The sequence below is a fragment of the Neovison vison genome, unplaced genomic scaffold (genome assembly GCF_020171115.1).
Source record: "Neovison vison isolate M4711 unplaced genomic scaffold, ASM_NN_V1 Scaffold_065, whole genome shotgun sequence".
In the NCBI taxonomy this organism is placed as follows: Eukaryota; Metazoa; Chordata; class Mammalia; order Carnivora; family Mustelidae; genus Neogale; species Neogale vison.
The window spans coordinates 92716-116572 of record NW_025334869.1 but is presented as its reverse complement, the minus strand read 5'-3'; the positions used below and the strand labels follow the sequence as shown (position 1 = coordinate 116572).

The 23857-nt window shown below is 42.2% G+C and overlaps 1 protein-coding gene across 1 annotated transcript in view; it reads right to left on the bottom strand.

Annotated features, from left to right (window-relative positions):
• Nucleotides 1–11488: 11488 nt before the first annotated feature.
• The window catches only part of LOC122897995 (X antigen family member 3-like), a 49183-nt gene continuing 36814 nt past the window's right edge, over nucleotides 11489–23857 (bottom strand). Inside the window, exons 3-6 of the mRNA XM_044236183.1 lie at nucleotides 17270–17351; nucleotides 16517–16625; nucleotides 14734–14859; nucleotides 11489–11565 (exon numbers count right to left, since the gene is read on the bottom strand). Of these exons, the coding sequence (XP_044092118.1) occupies nucleotides 11543–11565; nucleotides 14734–14859; nucleotides 16517–16625; nucleotides 17270–17351 (340 nt within the window). The 3' untranslated portion in view covers nucleotides 11489–11542. The remainder of the gene's footprint in view (nucleotides 11566–14733; nucleotides 14860–16516; nucleotides 16626–17269; nucleotides 17352–23857) is intronic.

Below are 23857 nucleotides of genomic sequence, written 5' to 3'. Positions count from 1 at the left end.
CCACACAGAAAGACAGTGGATGACCACAGGAAGTGCTCATCCAATATGTGTTTTGGATGCCTTAGCGCCATATCCTGCACTTCACTTACAATACCTAAAGAACCCATAGTCCGTCCTTCTTCTATCTTCATTCCTCAATGGAGAAGACACTGTTATGAATGGGTTTCCACCTGAAGAGTTTCCCTGAACAAAACCCCTTGTAGGAATCTCCTTTTAGTGCTCTGTTGTGTTACTTCTTGATTTCAAAAAAGACAAGTGGCACAGAATCAAACATTCCACAGACTCAACCCTGTCGTGAGTATGTTCTATAGCACAGTTTCCTCACGACATAAGAAGTCCTTTGAGCTGAGGGAGACGCTGTGAGACTCACAGGTGCTGTACTTGCATTATGTGTCTTAGAGGCCTAAGTGCCTCACCCTGCTCTTCACTCACAGTATGCAACCTGCCCTATGTCCTTCCCAGGTCTATCTTCTTTCCTCCACTGGACACACACTGTCAGAATTGAGAATACGCCGGAATGACTTTCCCTGAAACAGAACTTCCTCTGTTCAAGGGCATCAACGTATGTGACTAGACTCCTATATGCGCCCATTCCAGTTTACCACACAGTGAGCCCCAAGAGCCTCCTTCCTTGACACATCCAACACTACCCTGAATCCCTCCTAACGCACACTTCCCTCACAATGTTTGAAGCGTTTTCGACTTGGAAAGACAGTGTGGATAAGCACAGGTCCTGATCTTCCAATATGTGTTTTGGAAGCCTAAGCTCCATAAGCTGCATTTCCCTAACAGGAACTAAAATGCCCATAGTCTGTCCTTGTTCTATCTTCATTTCTCAAGTAGGAAGACACTGTTATGGATGAGTACACACCGGAAGTAGTTTCCATGAACTGATCCCCTTGTAGGAATCACCTGTTAGGGGCCAGTGGCGTCTTTTCTTGATTACAAAAAAGACAGGTGGCACAGAATCCAACATTCCACAGACTCAACCCTGTTGTATGTTCTATAGCACAGTTTCCTCATGACATATGAAGTCTTTTGAGCTGAGGGAGAAGCTGTGACACTCACATGGTCGGTTCTTGCAGTATGTGTCTTAAAGGCCTACGTGCCTCACCCTGAACTTCACTCACAGTATGCAACCTGCCCTATGTCCGTCCTTGTTCTATCTTCTTTCCTCCACTGGACACAACTTGTCAGAATTGAGAATACGCCGGCATGAGTATCCCTGAAACAGAACTTCCTCTGTTCATGGGAATGGACATATGAGACATGCCTATTGCCGTTTACCACAGAGTGCATCCCAACAGCCTCCTTCTTTGACAGACTCAACACTTCCACGAATCCCTCCTAACGCACACTTCCATCACAATGTTTGAAGCATTTTCCACACAGAATAACAGTATGGATGTCCACAAGTCGTGCTCATCCAATATGTGTTTTGGATGCCAAAGCACCGTAACCTGCACTTCACTCACAGTACCTAAATTGCCCAGAGTTGGTCCTTGTTCTATCTTCATTTCTCAACGAGGAAGGCACTGTTATGAATGAGTATCCACCTGAAGTAGTTTCCCTGAACAGATCCCCTTGTATGAATTACTTGTTAGGGCCCAGTTGCGACACTTCTTAATTTCCACACTGACAGGATGCATAGATTCCACCTTTTTACAGGTTCAACCCTGTCGTGAGTATGTTCTATAGCTCAGTTTCCTCACGACATATGAAGTGTTTTGAGCAAGGGAGATGCTGTTGAACATCACAGGTGCTGTACTTGGAGTATGTGTCTTAAACGCCAATGTGCCTCACCCCGCCCTCACTCACAGTATGCAACCTGCCCTATGTCCATCTTTATTCTATCTTCTTTCCTCCACTGGAAAGACACTGTCGGAAATGAGTATCTGCCTGAAGCAGTTTCCCTGAATCAGAACGTCGTCTGGTCAAGGGGATGGATGTCTGAGACTAGACTCCTATTCTCTCCTATTCCAGTTTACCACACAGTCAGTCCCAACAGCTTCCTTTTTTGACACACTGCCACTGCCACAAATCCCTCCTAAAGCACACTTCCCTCACAATGTTTGAAGTGTTTTCGACACAGAAAGACAGTGTGGATGTCCACAGGTCGTGCTCCTCCAATATGTGTTTTGGATGCCTAAGTGCCATAACCTGCACTTCACTCACAGTACCTAAAAAGCCCATAGTCGGTCCTTGTTCTATCTTCATTTCTCAACGAGGAAGACACTGTTATGAATGGGTATCCACCTGAAGTAGTTTCCCTGAACAGATCCCCTCATATGAATCACCTGTTAGGGCCCAGTTGCGTCACTTCTTGATTTCAACAAAGAGAGGTTACACCGATTCAACCCTGTCGTATGTTCTATACCACAGTTTCCTCACGACATATCAAGTGTTTTGAGGAGAGGTAGACACTGAGGAACATCACAGGTGCTGTACTTGCGGCATGTGTCTTAGAGGCCTAAGTGCCTCACCCTGCCCTTCTCTCACAGTATGCAACCTGTCCTATGTCCATCCTTGTTCTATCTTCTTTCCTCCACTGGACCGACACTGTCAGAATTGAGAATCAGAGGGGGGGACAAGTTGGCGGGGGAGGAGGAAGAGGCTCCTTTTCAGCCGGTACCCCTAAGTGAGCTGATTACCTACCAAAGAACTCCGATCACCCATGAAATCAGCCTGACATCTGAATTATACACGTCAGGATCTCTATAGGGTCAGAAGGTGCCAGTGGGCAGGTAAAGCAGAATGGGAACGGCGGACTGATATTGGAAGGTAAACAAAAGGGGGAGGGAACCACCAGAGGCGACCGGTGGGAAAGTAATACCCCAATACATCGAGAGTGCCCTGCGTCTGCGGACTAGCATTAACTTGGAGACTGGTTAAAAGCACTCCAAAAGAGCAAAGGATCGCGGGGGGGGGGAATTGTGGGAATCGGGGTGGCTAGGGTCAGGGACTTAAGTCCCTGGCCCCAGGACAGCCTCCCCAGCGCTGAGGTAGAGAGAGTGCAGCGGAGAAACCAGCTCCTGGTCCCTAAGCGGCCAGCATGCCCGAGAATGCATGGGTTCTAGTTCCTGTGAGGGGATGGGAGCCGCGCCGGTTGGCAGAACGCGTGCTAGCCCTACCACAAGGCTTGGGATACGCGCGCACGTCCCTACTGCTCCCCTGAGTTACAAAGTCCTGTCCGGCGCTCTTTGACCTGCGCCATTGTTTCAAAGCCTAAGCCGCGCACCTGAAACTCTTTCCCTGACAGAAGTGCGCAAAAGCCCAGCCTGGGCTCTCAGTGCCGGAGAGGCGCGCCCGACCCATAGCCACCTCTGAAAAGAGGTGCACGCAAGCCGGGCACTCCCAGCCCGGGCCAGCGGCAAAATCTCAGTGTGCAACTGCTGCTTTGAACCTCTATGGTGGTCTGGAGCTCCCAGACAGCCGCCACTGCCTTGGCTTTGGGGACGAGCAAAAGTTCCTGCGCCCCCAGGGTCTGCAACTTGGAACCTTCCTTGCCAGCGGCCAAGGGGGAACTTATTCAGGTCCTGCACCCAGACTGAGGCTTCTCTCTGAGACGGAGATCAGGGTGTGGTTTGATTTCCTCTAATACTACAAAAACCATCAAAGGCGGTCAAGGTGAGAGAAAAAAAAATGAACAAGCATAAAAACCGCCAGAGAACAAAAGCCTGAAAAAAACCAGTTTCCTCAGAGCCCACCCCCTTGAGGGGGTTGGGAGGACTTAACTCAGGAAACATCATTGACTGACAACCCACGTGGCAGGCCCCTCCCCCAGAAAACAAACCAAGAAAGAAAAAAAAAACTACAAGAGAACCACCACTACTTCATAGGAAAACTTGTATTGTTCACTCATTCCCACTATTCCGGTTCATATATATTTTTTTTACACATAGGTAATTTTTTTAACCTATTTACCATCACAGCGAGTTGTACAGTACATCAAATTCCATAATACCTTTCTAACCTGAACTTTTTGATACATACACCTATGTTTTTCTTTTGCATTTTTACTTTTTGAATTCCTTTTTTAAAATTTTAGTTTAGTCTAGTTTATTCCTTTTTATTTTTATCCTCTAATATTCATATAGAGTTAAACTTCAAAGTAATCCCCTTTCCCCAACCAATACTACCCCTATAGGTAAACTAATTTTTAATCCCCTTTATCTTAAGAAAGTTGAGTCCTTTAACAAAGATATCAAGATACAAACAGGAAGAATCAAACAAACCTTCCTCGCACACACTGAGAATTTATAAGAACTCTCCCATCTTCTTCCACCAGTGTTTCTGTGTTTTTTGTGTTTGTCCTGATAGCATATAAATTTTACACTTGTAGTTCTTTTTGACGAGGTTCTTTCTTTATTTGCATATATATATTTTTTTCTCTTGCCATATACTTGTATCAGTCTTTTTATCTCTTTTTGTTTGTCTACTTCATAAATCTTACCTTGGGGCCCATCTGGGCTGAACCTTCTTTTTCATCTTCCCTTTCTTTCCTGTCTCTCTCTCTCTCTCTCTCTCTCTTTTTTCTTTTTTTTCTTTTTCTTTTTCTTCTTCTTTTCTTTCTTTTTCTTTTTCTTTTCTTTTGTCTCTCGTTTGGGTGGGGAATCCTGATTGCTCAGAAGTGTTCCAGGGTGCACCTTGACTGCACCGGAGTTGATATATCCAGCTACATCTGTTCAGTCATCTCCCACCAAAATGACTAGAAGAAGGAATGCCCAAAAGAAGAAAAATACAGGATTTTCTGTATACAGAAAATACAGAGGACCATCTGCAACATAGCTAATGGCTATCAACATAGACAATACGTCAGAAAGAGAATTCAGGCTAACAATTATCCAGACAATAGCTAGGTTGGAGAAAGCCATGGATGACCAAACAGAATTGATTAGGGCCGAACTGAAAGCGACCAGACAGGATGTTCACAATGTTAGGGCGGAGCTTAAAGCTACCAGGGAGGAGGTTCACAATGCTCTCAGTGAGTTCCAATCTAATCAAAACTCTCTCAAAGCTAGGGTAACTGAGACAGAAGATAGAATTAGTGATGTGGAAGACAAACAGATAGAGAGAAAGGATCAGGAGGAAGCCTAGAACAAACAGCTTAGAAACCACAAAAAAAGAATCAGGGAATTAAATGATGCCATGAAGCGTTCCAACGTCAGAATTATTGGAATTCCTGAAGGGGAGGAGAAAGAAAGAAATCTAGAAGATATCGTGGAACAAGTCCTTCATGAAAATTTTCCCAGTCTCGTGAATGGAACCAGCGTTCATGTACTAGAGGCTGAACAGTCTCCACCCAAGATTATACATTCCAAAAAACATCACGACACCTGATAGTCAAATTGAGGAATTTTAATTGTAGGTATAATCTCTTGAAAGCCGCCAGGGAAAAGAGGCTCCTTACTTACAGAGGGAAGCCCATCAGAATAACATCAGACCTGTCCACAGAGACCTGGCAAGCCAGAAGAGGCTGGCAAGATATATTCAGGGCACTAAATGAGAAGAACATGCAGCCAAGAATACTGTATCCAGCAAGACTGACATTCAAAATGGATGGAGAGATAAAGAGTTTTCAAGACCGGCAAGGCTAAAAAGACTATGCAACCACCAAGCCGACACTGCAGGAAATATTAAGGGGGGTTCTATAAAAAGAGGGAAAATCCCAAGAATAGCATTGAACAGAAATATAGAGACAGTCTACAGAAAGAAAGACTTCAAAGGTAACTCGATGTCAATAAAAACGTATCTATCAATAATCACTCTCAATGTAAATGGCTTAAATGCACCCATAAAATGGCACAGGGTTGCAGATTGGATAAAACGACAGGACCCATCCATATGCTGTCTACAAGAGACCCATTTTGAACCTAAAGATACACGCAGACTGAAAGTGAAGGGGTGGAGAAGCATCTCATGCCAATGGGCCTCAAAAGAAGGCTGGGGTAGTGATTCTCATATCAGATAAATTAGACTTCAAACTAAAGACTGTAGTCAGAGATACAGAAGGACACTACATAATCCTTAAAGGGAATATCCACCAAAATAATCTAACAATTGTAAATATCTATGCTCCGAATATGGGAGCAGCCAATTACTTAAGAAAACTGTTAATGAAGATAAAGAGTCATATTGATATGAATACACTAATACTAGGAGATCTTAACACGCCTCTTTCAGAATTAGACAGATCATCGAAGCAGAAAATCAATAAAGAAACAAGAGCATTGAATGACACATTGGACCAGATGGACCTCATAGATATATACAGAACATTCCACCCTAAAACAATAGAATACTCATTCTTCTCAAGTGCACACGGAACCTTCTCCAGAATAGACCACATACTGGGTCACAAATCAAGACTCAACCGATACCAAAAGACTGAGATTATTCCCTGCATATTCTCAGATCACAATGCTTTGAAACTGGAGCTCAATCACAAGGAAAAGTTCCGAAGGAACTCAAACACCTGGAAGCTAAAGACCACCTTGCTTAAGAACGCTTGGATCAACCAGGAGATCAAAGAAGAACTGAAACAATTCATGGAAACCAATGAGAATGAAGACACTTCGGTCCAAAACCTATGGGATACAGCAAAGGCTGTCCTAAGGGGAAAATATATAGCCATCCAAGCCTCGCTCAAAAAAATTGAAAAATCTAGAACACACCAGCTGTCACTACACCTTAAAGAACTGGAGGATCAACAACAAATCAAACCAACTCCACACATAAGAAGGGAAATCATCAAGATTAGAGCTGAGATCAATGACAGAGAAACCAGAGATACAGTAGAACGTATCAATGAAACTAGAAGCTGGTTTTTTGAAAGAATCAAAAAGATCGATAAGCCACTGGCTACACTAATCTGAAAGAAAAGAGAGAAATCCCAAATTCATAAAATTATGAATGAAAAGGGAGAGATCACAACTAACGCCATGGAAGTAGAAACAATCATCAGAAGTTATTACAAACAGTTATATGCCAATAAGCTTAGCAACCTAGATAAAATGGATGCATTCCTGGAAAAATATAAACTACCAAAATTGAACCAGGAAGAAATCGACAACCTGAATAGACCGATATCTAATAACGAGATTGAATCAGTGATCAAAAACCTCCCAAAGAACAAGAGCCCAGGACCTGACGGATTCCCTGGGGAATTCTACCAAACCTTCAAAGAAGAAATAACACCTATTCTCCTGAAGCTGTTTCAAAAAATTGAAGCAGAAGGAAAACTTCCAGACTCTTTCTATGAAGCCAGCATTACCCTGATCCAAAAACCAGGCAAGGACCCTACCAAAAAGGAGAATTTCAGACCAATATCACTGATGAATATGGATGCTTAGATTCTCAACAAGATCCTAGCCAACAGGATCCATCAGCACATTAAAAAGATTATCCAGGGACGCCTGGGTGGCTCAGTTGGTTAAGCGGTTGCCTTCGGCTCAGGTCATGATCCCAGCGTCCTGGGATCGAGTCCCACATCGGGCTCCTTGCTCGGCAGGGAGCCTGCTTCTCCCTCTGTCTCTGCCTGCCATTCTGTCTGCCTGTGCTCGCTCTCTCTCCCTCTCTCTCTCTGACAAATAAATAAAATCTTTAAAAAAAAAAGATTAGCCACCATGATCAGGTGGGATTCATGCCTGGGCTACAAGGATGGTTCACCATTCGCAAATCAATCAATGTGATACAACAAATTAATATGAGAAGAGAGAAGAACCACATGGTCCTCTCAATTGATGCAGAAAAAGCATTTGACAAAATCCAACATCCGTTCCTGATTAAAACGCTCCAAAGTATAGGGATAGAGGGAACATTCCTGAACCTCATCAAATCTATCTATGAAAGACCCACAGCAAATATCATCCTTTATGGGAAAAAGCTTGTAGCCTTCCCGTTGAGATCAGGAACAAGACAAGGATGCCCACTTTCACCACTCTTGTTCAACATAGTATTAGAAGTCCTAGCAACAGCAATCAGACAACAGAGAGAAATAAAAGGTATCCAAATTGGTAATGAAGAAGTCAAACTCTCTCTCTTCGCAGATGACATGATTCTTTATATGGAAAACCCAAAAGACTCCACCCTCAAACTACTAGAACTCATACAGCAATTCAGCAACGTGGCAGGATACAAAGTCAATGTGCAGAAATCAGTGGCTTTCTTATACACTAACAATGAAAATACAGAAAGGGAAATTAGAGACTCGATTCCATTTACTATAGCACCAAGAACCATAAGATACCTGGGAATAAACCTAACTAAAGAGGTAAAGGATCTGTACTTGAGGAACTATAGAACACTCATGAAAGAAATTGAAGAAGACACAAATAGATGGAAGACCATTCCATGCTCTTGGATTGGAAGAATAAACACTGTTAAAATGTCTATACTGCCTAGAGCAATCTATACTTTTAATGCCATTCCGATCAAAATTCCACCGGCATTCTTCAAAGAGCTGGAGCAAATAATCCTAAAATTTGTATGGAATCAGAAGAGACCCCGAATCGCTAAGGAAATGTTGAAAAACAAAAATAAAGCTGGCAGCATCACCTTACCTGATTTCAAGCTTTATGACAAAGCTGTGATCACCAAGACAGCATGGTACTGGCATAAAAACAGACGCATAGACCAGTGGAACACAGTAGAGAGCCCAGATATGGACCCTTAACTCTATGGTCAGTTAATTTTTGACAAAACAAGAAAAAATATACAGTGGAATAAAGACAGTCTCTTCAATAAATGGTGCTGGGAAAACTGGACAGCTATATGTAGAAGAATGAAACTCGACTATTCTCTTACACCATACACAAAGATAAACTCAAAATGGATAAAAGACCTCAACGTGAGACAGGAATCCATCAGAATCCTAGAGGAGAACATAGGCAGTAATCTCTTTGATATCAGCCACAGCAACTTCTTTCAAGATATGTCTCCAAAGGCAAAGGAAACAAAAGCGAAAATAAACTTTTGGGACTTCATCAAAATCAAAAGCTTCTGCACAGCAAAGGAAACAGTCAAAAAAAAAAAAAACAAAGAGGCAACCCACGGAACGGGAGAAGATATTTGCAAATGACAGTACAGACAAAAGGTTGATATCCAGGATCTATAATGAACTCCCCAAACTCAACACACACGAAACAGGCAAACACATCAAAAATGGGCAGAAGATATGAACAGACACTTCTCCAATCAAGACATACAAATGGCTATCAGACACATGAAAAAATGCTCATCATCATTAGCCTTCAGGGTGATTCAAATTAAAACCACATTGAGATATCACCTTACACCAGTTAGAATGGCCAAAATTAACAAAACAGGAAACAACATGTGTTGGAGAGGATGTGGAGAAAGGGGAACCCTCTTACACTGTTGGTGGGAATGCAAGTTCGTGCAGCCTCTTTGGAGAACAGTGTGGAGATTCCTCAAGAAATTAAAAATAGAGCTTCCCTATGACCCTGCAATTGCACTCCTGGGTATTTACCCCAAAGACACAGATGTCATGAAAAGAAGGGCCATCTGTACCCCAATGTTTATAGCAGCAATGGCCACAGTCGCCAAACTATGGAAAGAACCAAGATGCCCTTCAACGGATGAATGGATAAGGAAGATGTGGTCCATATACACTATGGAGTATTATGCCTCCATCAGAAAGGATGAATACCCAACTTTTGTAGCAATATGGACGGGACTGGAAGAGATTATGCTGAGTGAAATAAGTCAAGCAGAGAGAGAGTCAATTATCATATGGTTTCACTTATTTGTGGAGCATAACAAATAGCATGGAGGACAAGGGGCGTTAGAGAGGAGTAGGGAATTTGGGTAAATTGGAAGGGGAGGTGAACCATGAGAGACTATGGACTCTGAAAAACACTCTGAGGGGTTTGAAGTGGCGGGGGGGTGGGAGGCTGGGGTACCAGGTGATGGGTATTATAGAGGGCATGGCTTGCATGGAGCACTGGATGTGGTGAAAAAATAATGAATACTGTTTTTCTGAAAATAAATAAATTGGAAAAAAATAATGAATAATGTTTTTCTGAAAATAAATAAATTGAAAAAAAGGAAAAAAAATAATGAATCCTGTTTTTCTGAAAATAAATAAATTGAAAAAAAATATTCTGATTTGAGATAAATGAAAAAAAATAAAAAATGACATATTTGATAAGAGGTTAGTATCCAAAACATATAAAGTACTTATAAAACTCAAAACCCCCATAATGAGGAGTGCACTTAAAAAATAGGCAGAAGATGATGAATAGACATTGTTCCAAAGCAGAAAGATAAAATATCATGACCATTCCCACCAGTAATGTATGGTTGGTTTAAACATAGGACAATATGTATTAAATCACGTTAACCAATTAATGAAGGGGGAAATCCTACAATCATCGGAATAAAGGTACTCCAAGTGTTTGATGGAAGTCCACATATACTCAATTCTAATATTTGTAGTACAGAAGAAGAACGGAACTTACTGATGTCACAGTAAATATAGTAAAATGTTAAAGATTTTTTAATTCATCAAGAATGAGACAAGGGTGTCCATTGGGACCAGTTCTTTGTAACATGGTACTGGGTGGGTCTGTCCTATGTAAAATGAAAAAAAAAAAGGAAGGGAAAATGTTTAAAATAGCCTAAACAGGGACTTTTGGATGGCTCAGTCGGTTAAGTGTCTGCCTTTGGCTCTGGTCATGATCCCAGGGTACTGGGATCGAGTCCCTCATAGGGCTCCTTGCTCTGCTCTGAGCCTGCCTCTCCCCTTCTTCTACTCTCTTTCTAAGAAAAAGAAAGAAAATCGTTAAAATAAAATAAAATGGAAGAAACAAACTGGTAGTGTTCCAAGATGATGGCATTGTGCCTGTTGAAGCTGAAAATGGGTATGGACATACAGTTTTTAAATCATAGGTAGCATGGTTGCTGGACAGAAATTCAATGTACAGATATATCTGTGTGTATCAGCCCTATCAAAATATAACATTTCAAATGATGACATTTTTAAAAATTTTATTTAAGAGAAAGAGAGAGAGAGAGAGATATCACAAGTAGGCAGCGGGGGAGGGGGGGCAGCAGGCTCCCCACTGAGCAAAGAGCCCGATGCCGGCCTTGATCCCAGAACTCTGAGACCATGACCTAAGCCAACCCACTAAGCCTCCCAGGTGACCCAGAATATGGTATTATTTTTTATAGCATCTACTACTTAGAGTAAGTTTTTCTTTAAAGATTCATTTATTCATTTGAGAGAGGGAGAGAGGCAGGGAGGAAACAGGGGCACAGGGACAGAACATTTCAAGCTGACCCCCCATGGAGCATAGAGTCTGACGCAGGGGCCATCCCATGACCAATGAATTATGACCTGAGCTGAAGCCAGGAGTCAGCTGTTTAAGTGACTGAGCCACCCAGGCACCTCCTACTTGGAATAAGTTTAACACAGATTTCAAAAGACTTGTTGGAGAAAGTTCATAAAACTTTATTGAGAGAATTTCAACAGTGAAGTACCCCACATAAGAGTAGTTTGCATGTTCCAGCTTGTCCTTGTTTAAATCTGGGGCTGTCCTTCACCTGTAAGAAAGAACAGTTGGAAACTTTACTCAGGAGAATTGTATTTCCAGTAAATTAATGGTACAGGAAGGATGCTATTGTTTTCATTTTTTAAAAAGATTTTATTTATTTACTTGACAGAGATCACAAGTAGGCAGAGAGGCAGGCAGAGAGAGAGGAAGGAAAGCAGGCTCCCCACTGAGCAGAGAGCCCGATGCGGGGCTCGATCCCAGGACCCCGGGACCATGACCTGAGACGAAGGCAGGGGCTTTAACCCACTGAGCCACCCAGGTGCCCCTGTTTTCATTTTTTTAAGAGAGAATTCCAAGCATGTATTTTACCAAAGCTTTTTGAACACACCACACTTTCTACTGGCACAACAAAACAAAAAGACAGTTCAGTTTCACAAAAATTCCCAATAGCATGCAAGGAACTGAAAAACACAAGAAATTTACATGTAAATATCATTTAAAGGTTTCAATTTGAAATAATATACCAATATATGATGCTGAAGGAATAATGCCAAGTTGGTTACTGCTTCAGTGATGTCAGTAGAGAAACGAGTACCACATATAATTTATTCTTGGTTGTGGTTATGTGGAAAACTGTTTTTGTCAGCTAGTTTATCCCTTATGTCCTGGGTTAAGCAGGGTAACCATTTGCCTTAACGGTGTTTGCCTTAATAGTGTTCTGGTTGGTCAAATAGATTATATAGTCACACACTTCACACGTGTCAGAATGGGTTAAATTAACAACACAGGAAACAAGAGATGTAGGCGAGGAGGGGGAAAAAAAGGGAACCCTATTACACTGTTGATGGGAATGCAAACTGTACAGACACTGTGCAAACAAGTATGGAGGTTCTTCAAGAAGTTAAAAATAGAACTACCTTGTGACCCAGAAGTTATACCAGGAGGTTTCTACCCAAGGACACAAAGTTACAGGTCGAAAGGGTACAAGCACCCCAATGTTTATAGCAGCATTATCAACAAAAACCAAACTATGGAAGGAGTCCAAATGAACATCAACTAATTAATGGATAAAGAGGTATATGTATATGTACACATATATGTATATCTTTCATACACACAGTGGAATATGACTCAGCCATCAAAATGAATAAAATCTTGCCACTTGGAAGGGTATGAGTGTACCTAGAGTGTATTACATTAAGGGAAATAAGCCATCTAGAGAAAAACAAATAACGTGATTTCACTCATATGTAGAATTTAAGAAACAAAACAGATGAACATATGGGGCAGGAGAATAAGACAGGGAAGCAGACCATGGGACTTAACTATAGAGAACAAACTGAGTGTCGATGGAGGAAGATGGGTTGATAATGGGCTAAAATGTTGATGGGTATTAAGGAGAGCCCTTGCGGTGATGAGCACTGAGTGTTATATATGTGTGAAGAATCTCTGAATGCTACCCCTGAAACAAATATTACACTACCTGTTAATTAACTAGCATTTAAATAAACATTGGGAAAAAAAAAACAAGAATAGGAATCCAAGTCTCCACAGAGAAATACAAACAGCAACCACTGGGCTTTTTCTGTTCACAATGGCAGTGGCATCTCAATTCACATGTTAAAATTAGACCAAAGATGTTACCAGATTAAAAAAACTCATGCAAAATGGAATATCTCTGTATTCCATGTATGGTACCAACAGAACCACAGAATACAAATATCAGCATTGAAAATGGTATATGTGGGGCGCCTGGGTGGCTCAGTGGATTAAAGCCTCTGCCTTTAGCTCAGGTCATGATCTCAGGGTCCTGGGATTGAGCCCCACATCAGGCTCTCGGCTCTGCAGAAATCCTGCTTCCTCCTTTCTCTCTGCCTGACTCTCTGCCTACCTGTGATCTCTGTCAAATAAATAAATAAAATCTTAAAAAAAAAGAAAATGGCAGGGTCATAGGGAAGTTCTATTTTTAATTTCTTGAGGAATCTCCACACTGTTCTCCAAAGAAGCTGCACCAACTTGCATTCCCACCAACAGTGTAAGAGGGTTCCCCTTTCTCCACATCCTCTCCAACACATGTTGTTTCCTGTCTTGCTAATTTTGGCCATTCTAACTGGTGTAAGGTGATATCTCAATGTAGTTTTAATCTGAATCTTCCCTATGACCCTGCCATTGCACTCCTGGGTATTTACCCCAAAGACACAGATGTCGTGAAAAGAAGGGCCATCTGTACCCCAATGTTTATAGCAGCAATGGCCACAGTCACCAAACTGTGGAAAGAACCAAGATGCCCTTCAACGGATGAATGGATAAGGAAGATGTGGTCCATATACACTATGGAGTGTTATGCATCCACCAGAAAGGATGAATACCCAACTTTTGTAGCAACATGGACGGGACTGGAAGAGATTATGCTGAGTGAAATAAGTCAAGCAGAGAGAGTCAATTAGCATATGGTTTCACTTATTTGTGGAATATAACAAAAAGCATGGAGGACAGGGGGAGTTAGAGAGAAGGGGGTTGGGGTAAATTGGAAGGGGAGGTGAACCATGAGAGACTATGGACTCTGAAAAACAATCTGAGGGGTTTGAAGTGGCAGGGTGGGGGGTGGGAGGTCAGGGTACCAGGTGATGGGTATTATAGAGGGCACGGATTACATGGAGCACTGGGTGTGGTGAAAAGAAAATGATACTGTTATGCTGAAAATAAACAAATAAAAAAAGAAAGAAAATGGTATATGAGTTGAATTTTATATATCTATATGTGTGTGTGTGTGTGTGTGTGTATGTGAGTAAAGTTGGGTTCAGAAGTTAAGGGATTCTCAGAGAGTCACACAAGTTACCTTAGAGCAGGTAGTAGAAACTCCCTCAGTGCCTCAGCATATATCATACTGATATTGAATCCAAATATATTTTGCGTTTGATAAAAGCAGAACTTACAGAAGGATCTGAGTATTATTAGCTGTATGTTGAAGTATCTATACTCAGAACAAGAAAATGTTTTCATATTTTATGATTTAAGAAGGCTTTGACCCAATTTCTTTCTCTGTCTACTTGTATATGAGTCAGGTCATCAATATGTTCCAGTTTGAACTACTTGGGAAAGTATCTTCATATGTAAAGTCTGTTATTAATGTATCATTAAAGTTATATCTACATAGATAAATATAAGATATTCAGGAAAAGACCCTCATACTTTGCATTGTCAATGGATAACATACCTGCTCTTGGCATTTTAATGGGCTCTAAAAATGGCAGATTTCTCCCCTTGACATCAGGGTGATATCCAGTTACATGCCCAGCCTCTGCCTGAGGCAGCTTCTGGAGATCAGCTTTCAGGTCTGGTCCTTAAAATACAAAGGTACTCAATTGAAGTAGTAAATATGAAATATAAATGAAAGCCTATAGGCTAGTGTGATAAAAAAAATAATGTAATGGAAAAATGCATTTCACACCCTTGTTTTCCACAAGTGTGTTATGCTTTATTTCAAGAGACATTCCAAAGATCAAGCCCACTGCACTTCGTTTCCTTTCTATTATCATAGTGTTCTAGGAATAGAGAGCATCAACTAGCTAAGAAATCAAGCCTATATCATGCATAAGATTTTATTTAAATGTACAATGGAGTTTTCTGAAGGATGAGCTGCGTGTATTTGAGGGCCTCTAACAAATCCCATCCTGGTGACATCCTTTCCCTCCTAAAGCAACCTGCAAGGTATTTTGTCAAATTTCCCTAGTCAGATTTCAGGGCAAAGTCCCTCTGTATACCTTAGGGAGTCACATATAGAACAAAGCTCCAAAAGTAACAGCAAAACATTAGTGATTAACAGTCCAAATTGTGTCTTACAGTAAGAATAAAAGGAGGAGGGTGGAAAGACTCAATGGACTTTGTTGTCAGTCATCTTATGGAAACATGTTAACAGTGAATCCCTAAAATAATCCATGCCTGAATGGTGTCAATAATTCACAACAAGTACTTGATGAAAATGCTCTATTTGGAAGACATTCATTTCTTCTTTCATGATCATTTTTTAGACACATTTGACTTACCTAATCATAAAAGTATTTAAACACCTTTCAAAGACGCTTAATAATTATACTATATAGTGACCCTAACGCCAGTTTCCTGAATTACACAGCTCTTACGAAACATACCATATCAAATGATGAAAAAGACAGTGGCTATCATTCATTGAGCTCTTTTCTGGAGTTCCTGTCCTGCTCCACTGAACTGAATTGATTCCTGTGCCAGTAGTAAGCTATGTTACCATATAGACACATTTGAGTAGTAAGCATTCTATAGAGAACCACACTCCCTTTTTTGTATAGCAACACAGATGGTAGGAAGAACACAAACCTCTTTTTAAACTCTTATGTTAAATAATCTCTACACTCAGTATGGGCCTTGAATATTCCACCCAGACATCAAGACTCACATGCTCTACTGACTGAGCAAGCCAGGTTCCCCAAGAACATAAACCTTGTAATGAAATATGCATTGTGTCTCCATGTGTCAAGCAGTAGTTGGGAAGCCACAATCCCTGAGCCTTAGTTTTCTCATTTCTAAAATGTGGCTCCCATCCCTATGCAAACAGGCCTTATTCCACATCTTGTAGGGTATGCTGACTTGGCACTCAGCCTGTGCTGCTGAAAACTGCTTGCGCTTTCCATGAAATGAGTGAAAAGGCCCCACAAAAATGTGCTAAGAACAAATTAAACTAGGGAAATGATGTATATGTTGTAGTTAAACACTGTCCTCCAATTTAGAAAGGACTGCATTTTCAAGCACACCAATTAATTCCTGAGGAAAAGGGAGGAATTCATTATGGTGAAGGACTATGTAAAGCTGCACACTGTACACTCTTCACATTTTCAACCCATCTCCAGGAAATGACTGAGATTCTCTTCTCATCTTTTCTTTCCTCCTGTCATGGGTTTGTCAGAATGCACAATGCACACATAGACCCTCTGCCCCCACAGACATTCTTCTTCCCTTTTCATCACCTTGAGCTGCAGGTGGTGCTTCCACTTCCTTCCCAGGTTCAGGTTTCATATCCTGGCTCTCAGGTGGTGCCTCCTTTTGTTTTGGTTTCTCATCCCTGGGTTTCTGTGTCTAGGGGTGGGCCAATAAAAAGTTGTGTGGTTAATACATGCTAACAGTGTAAATACACATCAGACATTTGAATATCAAACAATGAATAAGCATAAAGATACTCCCACATCATGATTCTATGTGCTTACTCTTTTTTTAAAAAAATATTTTATTTATTTATTTGACAGACAGAGATCACAAGTAGGCAGAGAGGCAGGCAGAGAGAGAGGAAGGGAAGCAGGCTCCCTGCTGAACAGAGAGCCCAACGTGGGGCTCGATCCCAGGACCCCAGAATCATTACCCAAGCCGAAGGCAGAGGTTTTAACCCACTGAGCCACCCAGGCGACCCCTATGTGCTTATTCTTAATAGTGACTCTTCCCACAGTGTAGCTGGTGCAAGAAGAGGTAGCCACCAGCACTTTGGAGTCTACTGAAAGCTCTGCTGGGATGGATATGCGCAATTGGTGCTTAATTATCATGAAAAAGAAGACATAGACTGTATTTCCACAGGCACCAGGAATATGGAATCCTCCTGTTTCACTGTTTCCCCCCTTTTATCAGCAGAGTAGTTTTTATCAGTGTCTGTATGTCGGTTGGTAGCTCAACAAAATGTCCAGAGCAATAAACGTACGGTAATCTAAATAATCCAGTATGGAAATACTCACACCCACACGCTGAGTAGACCCTGGGTCATCTTCTTTGTGTTTGGGTTTGGATCTTGATCTGGCTCGGCCACTCATAGTCCTCCTTGAAAGTAGAATACTGGTATTTAGAAAATGTACTCTAAAGAAGAGGTATATCACTTCTAAGGCCACAGGTTTAATTATTTCTTACTTTGAAAATACGTTGAAAGCCAACCTAGTATCAGTATAGTGTACACGCTGTGTTCACACCAAATACATGGGCTGCAAGATCATCTACTTCAGGCTGGCAGTGAAATCACCTTAGGCACAGGCTAAAACATGAGGCTTAGTCTCCCAGCTAGATTCCCCAGTACAAAAGGCATTTGAGAAAATAGTGCTGTACATTAAACTGCACTCACTATCAGTGTAGCCACGTTGCCATTTATGATGCTTTTACTGACTTAAATCAGGTTTTGTTGCAACATAGAGAAAGAAAGAATCCTCTGCATACTCCCTATGGCTGTGTCTGCACTACAACGGTTCAGGTGTCTGGTCATTAAACAGGCCATCTCCTCCCTTGACACTGTGCACCGTGCACTACAAATCTCGGGGCACTAGTTACAAGGCCCCAACATTCCCTTTTTCCTGGTCTTTTCTATACCACCTGGTCTGGCCCCTGCACAGGGTCCCATAGAAGATCCAGGCCTATGTGCTCTGCCGGCAGTTGCAGGCGCTCCAGGACTCAGGCACCTCAACTAAACCCCCAGGACCTCCTCACCCAGTCCACACCCCATCTTCACCTTCCCTCCTCAGCCCACCAACATAGCTTGCCCTGTCCCCACCACCAGGATGAGGAGAGGAGGACAAGCGCAATGGCGGCCATGGGGTCGGTGAGGAGAAAGGCTGTAGCTCCTCGGCACTTCCACCCAGGACGCCACAGCTCTACTGTCCCCACCTGCCCCACCCCATGTAACCAGGCCTTTAGACAGGGACTGAAGTTCGCCACCCACTTCCCTTGTTGTTGTCTAGATTGCAGAGAGCAAGTTGTGGGATCTCTCACCCTCATAATCACATAAGCCAACTCCTGTAATGAATATCCTCTTATATATACCTGCACATCTATATGTAATCCTGTCGGTGCCATTTCTCTGGAGAATGGTGACTAATGAAGGTTTTCGCGCAGAGCGTGTTTCTAGAGGAACTGAATGTTCAGGGTGGGTTTTCTGAATTGGTTCTTGGTTTTGTGGAATTGAGTGTCTAATCTCATTACATTAAGGAAGCTAATAACTCATTTCCTAGTAGTAAAAACAGCACTGATAGTCCGTGAATTGTTGTTTATAGAGATACACAAAATATGTGCATTTGATACTCCTAAACAGTCACTTAGAAGAAGCAAGGAGTTATGTGACTCTGCATATGACACTGAAGAGGTTTGGAGTAGTGTGCTCTGGGGTCCAAAGCTGAGGGACAAAAAGAATTCTTGAGATGTCTTTGGTGCCAAAAAAAAGTGTTTTTATCAAAGCAAGGGCACAGGTCTAGTGGGAACCAAGAGCTGCTGCCCTGGGATTGGAAAGAGTAACCGATTATAGACCTTGGGGTTGGGAAGTAAAGAAAAGGGAAGATTCAAAAGGATTTTCATATGCTAAAGATGATTCCTAGGAAACCTGAGGCCCTGCTACTGTCAAACCCAGGTTTTCTCCTTAGCAAGGCATTAACATTAAGACAGCTGGGAGTATCCTGGATGTACATCTCTCCCTGGAGAAGGGAAGAAAAAGAAATTTGTCACCTGGCTATGCTGTTTTTCTCCCTTCAGGAGAATTTTAACAAGATTTACACCATTCCTGACAAAAGCATTGGGCAAACCAGGAGGAGCAGAAGGAAGAGCTCTAACCTTGATAAAGAGAAACCATGAAAAATCCTACATCTTACATCATACTTAATAGAGAAAGACTACCTGCTTTTCTCTAACATCAAGATACAAGCAAGAAACTAGTGTAGCCACTGTGGAGAGGAGCATAGAGGTTTCCCAAAAAGTTAAAAATAGAACTACCCTACAATCTAGTAATTGGACTGATAGACATTTATCCCCAAATACAAAAACACAAATACAGAGGGATACTTGTAGCCTTATGTTTACAGCTGCACTACTTAGAACAGCCAGAGTATGGAAGCAAGCCAAGGGCCCATTCATAGAAGAATAAAGGGGATGCTGCAGATATACACAATGGAATATTACTCGGCCATATAAAGGAATGAAATCCTGCCACTTGGCACAAAATGGGGTAGATGTAAAGTGTATGTTAGCATGTGAAATAAGTCAGTCATAGAAAGACAAATACTATGCATTTCACTGATATATGGAATTTAAGAAAGAGAACAAACAGGTAATGGAGAAAGAGAGAGAGAGAAACCAAGGAAACAAACTCTTAACAATGGAGAACAAACCCTTGGTTACCAGAGAGGAGGTGGGTGGGAGGATGCGTGAAATAGGCAATGGGGATTAAGGAATGCACTGTGATGAACCCTGGGTCATATATGGAAATGCTGATGGCTATATTGTACTCTTGAAACTAACATAGCACTCTATGTTAACTACACTGGAATTTAAATTAAGCAAAGGGTATCTTGTGTTCATGAATTGAAAGAGTTAATGAGGAGCGGACAAGATGGTGGGGGAATAGGAAGAGGCGCCTTTTCAGCTGGTACCCCAAAGTGAGCTGATTACCTACCAAAGAACTCCGATCACCCATGAAATCAGCCTGAGATCAGAAATATACACGTCTGGATCTCTACAGGGGCAGAAGACGCCAGTGGGAAGGTAAAGGGGAATGGGAACAGCGGACTGATATCGGAAGATAAACAAAAGGGGGAGGGAGCCACCAGTGGCGACCGGTGGGAAAGTAATACCCCAATCCGAGCAAGAGTGCCCTGCGTCTGGGGACCAGCATTAACTTGGACACTGGTTGAAAGCACTCCAAAAGAGCAAAGGATCGCGGGGGGAAATTGTGGGAATCGGGGAGGCTAGGGACAGGGGCTTAAGTCCCCGGTCCCAGACCGCCTCCCTGGCGCTGAGGCAGAGAGAGTGCGGCAGAGAAACCAGCGCGTGGGTTCCGGCTCCTGTGAGGGGATGGGAGCCGCGCTGGTCTGCAGAACGCGCGCTAGCCCTACCACAAAACTCGAGATACGCGCACACGTCCCTAAGCTCCCCTGAGTTACAGAGGCCCGGCCGGCGCTCCTTGACCCGTGCCATTGTTTCAAAGCCTAAGCTGCGTGCGCAAAACTCTTCCCCTGACAGAGGCACGCAAAAAGCCAGCCTGGGGCTTACGGACCAGCGCCCCATTCTCAGTGCCCCAGACGCGCGCCCGACCCATAGCCGCCTCTGAAAAGAGGTGCACGCAAGCCGGGCACTCCCAGCCCGGGCCGGCGGCAAAACCTCAGTGTGCGATCGCTGCTTGGAACCTCTCTGGCGGTCGGGAGCTCCCAGACAGCCGCCACTGCCTTGGCTTTGGGGACAAGCAAAAGATCCTGCGCCCCCAGGGTCTGCAACTTGGAACCTGCACTGCCAGCAGCCAAGGGAGAATTTATTCAGCTTCTGCACCCAGACTGAGGCTTCTCTCTGAGACAGAGATCAGGGTGCGGTTTGATTTCTTCTAATACTATAAAAACCATCAAAGGCGGTCAAGGTGAGAGGGAAAAAAGTGAACGAGCAAAAAAACCGCCAGAGAACAAAAGCCTGAAAAAAACCAGTTTCCCCAGAGCCCACCCCCTTGAGGGGGGTGGGGGGACTCAACTCAGGAAACATCATTGACTGACAACCCACGTGGCAGGCCCCTCCCCCAGAAAACAAACCAAGAAAGAAAAAAAAAAAGGACTACAAGAGAACCACCACTACTTCATAGGAAAACTTGTATTGTTCACTCGTTTCCACTATTCCGGTTCATATTTTTTTCTTTTTTACACATAGGTAACTTTTTTAACCTATTTACCATCACAGCGAGCTGTACAGTACATCAAATACCATAATACCTTTCTAACGTGAACTTTTTGATACATACACCTATGTTTTTCTTTTGCATTTTTATTTTTTGAATTCCTTTTTTAAAAATTTTAGTTTAGTTTAGTCTAGTATATTCCTTTTTATTTTTATCCTCTAATATTCATATAGAGTTAACTTCAAAGTAATCCCCTTTCCCTAATCAATACTACCCCTATAGATAAACCAATTTTTTTTTATCTTTCTGTTACTTATTTTTTTTTCCAATTTATTTATTTTCAGAAAAACAGTATTCATTATTTTTTCACCACACCCAGTGCTCCATGCAAGCTGTGCCCTCTATAATACCCACCACCTGGTACCCCAACCTCCCACCCCCCCGCCACTTCAAACCCCTCAGACTGTTTTTCAGAGTCCATAGTCTCTCATGGTTCACCTCCCCTTCCAATTTACCCAAATTCCCTACTACTCTCTAACGCCCCTTGTCCTCCATGCTATTGGTTATGCTCCACAAATGAGTGAAACCATATGATAATTGACTCTCTCTGCTTGACTGATTTCACTCAGCATAATCTCTTCCAGTCCCGTCCATGTTGCTACAAAAGTTGGATATTCGTCCTTTCTGATGGAGGCATAATACTCCATAGTGTATATGGACCACATCTTCCTTATCCATTCATCCGTTGAAGGGCATCTTGGTTCTTTCCATAGTTTGGCGACCGTGGCCATTGCTGCTATAAACATTGGGGTACAGATGGCCCTTCTTTTCACGACATCTGTATCTTTGGGGTAAATACCCAGGAGTGCAATTGCAGGGTCGTAGGGAAGCTCTATTTTTAATTTCTTGAGGAATCTCCACACTGTTCTCCAAAGAGGCTGCACCAACTTGCATTCCCACCAACAGTGTAAGAGGGTTCCCCTTTCTCCACATCCTCTCCAACACATGTTGTTTCCTGTTTTGTTAATTTTGGCCATTCTAACTGGTGTAAGGTGATATCTCAATGTGGTTTTAATTTGAATCTCCCTGAGGGCTAATGATGATGAGCATTTTTTCATGTGTCTGATAGCCATTTGTATTTCTTGATTGGAGAAGTGTCTGTTCATATCTTCTGCCCATTTTTTGATGTGTTTGTCTGTTTCGTGTGGGTTGAGTTTGAGGAGTTCATTATAGATCCTGGATATCAACCTTTTGTCTGTACTGTCATTTGCAAATATCTTCTCCCATTCCGTGGGTTGCCTCTTTGTTTTTTTGACTGTTTCCTTTGCTGTGCAGAAGCTTTTGATTTTGATAAACCAATTTTTAATCCCCTTTATCTTAGGAAAGTTGAGTCCTTTAACAAAGATATAAAGATACATCCAGGAAGAATCAAAACAACATTCCTCGCACACACTGAGAATTTATAAGAACTTTCCCATCTTCTTCCACCAGTGTTTCTGTGTTTTTTTTTTGTGTGTGTGTTTGTCCTGATAGCATATAAATTTTACACTTGTGGTTCTTTTTGACGAGATTCTTTCTTTATTTGCATATATATATATATTTTTTTCTTTCCCTTGCCATATAATTGTATCAGTCTTTTTATCTCTTCTTGTTTGTCTACTTCATAAATCTTACCTTGGGGCCCATCTGGGCTGAACCTTCTCTTTCATCTTCCCTTTCCTGTCTCTCTCTCTCTCTCTTTTCTTTTTATTCTTTTTCTTTTTCTTATTCTTCTTTTCCTTTCTTTTTCTTTTTCTTTTTCTTTTCTTTTGTCTCTCGTTTGGGTGGGGAATCCTGATTGCTCAGAAGTGTTCCAGGGTGCACCTTGACTGCACCAGAGTTGATACATCCAGCTACATCTGTTCAGTCTTCTCCCACCAAAATGACTAGGAGGAGGAATGCCCAACAGAAGAAAAATACAGAGGATGGACCTTCTGCAACAGAGCTAACGGCTATCAACATAAACAATATGTCAGAAAGAGAATTCAGGCTAACAATTATCCAGGCAATAGCTAGGTTGGAGAAAGCCATGGATGACCAAACAGAATTGATTAGGGCCGAACTGAAAGCGACCAGACAGGATGTTCACAATGTTAGGGCGGAGCTTAAAGCTACCAGGGAGGAGGTCCACAATGCTCTCAATGAGTTCCAATCTAATCTAAACTCTCTCAAAGCTAGGGTAACTGAGACAGAAGATAGAATTAGTGATCTGGAAGACAAACAGATAGAGAGAAAGGAACAGGAGGAAGCCTAGAACAAACAGCTTAGAACCACGAAAAAAGAATCAGGGAATTAAATGATGCCATGAAGCGTTCCAACGTCAGAAATATTGGAATCCCTGAAGGGGAGGAGAAAGAAAGAAATCTAGAAGATATCGTGGAACAAGTCCTTCATGAAAATTTTCTGAATCTCGCGAATGAAACCAGCGTTCATGTACTAGAGGCTGAACGGTCTCCACCCAAGATTATACACTCCAAAAAAACATCACCACACCTGATAGTCAAATTGAGGAATTTTAATTGTAGGTATAATCTCTTGAAAGCCGCCAGGGCAAAGACGCTCCTTACTTAGAGAGGGAAGCCCATCAGATAACGTCAGACCTGTCCACAGAGACCTGGCAAGCCAGAAGAGGCTGGCAAGATATATTCAGGGCACTAAA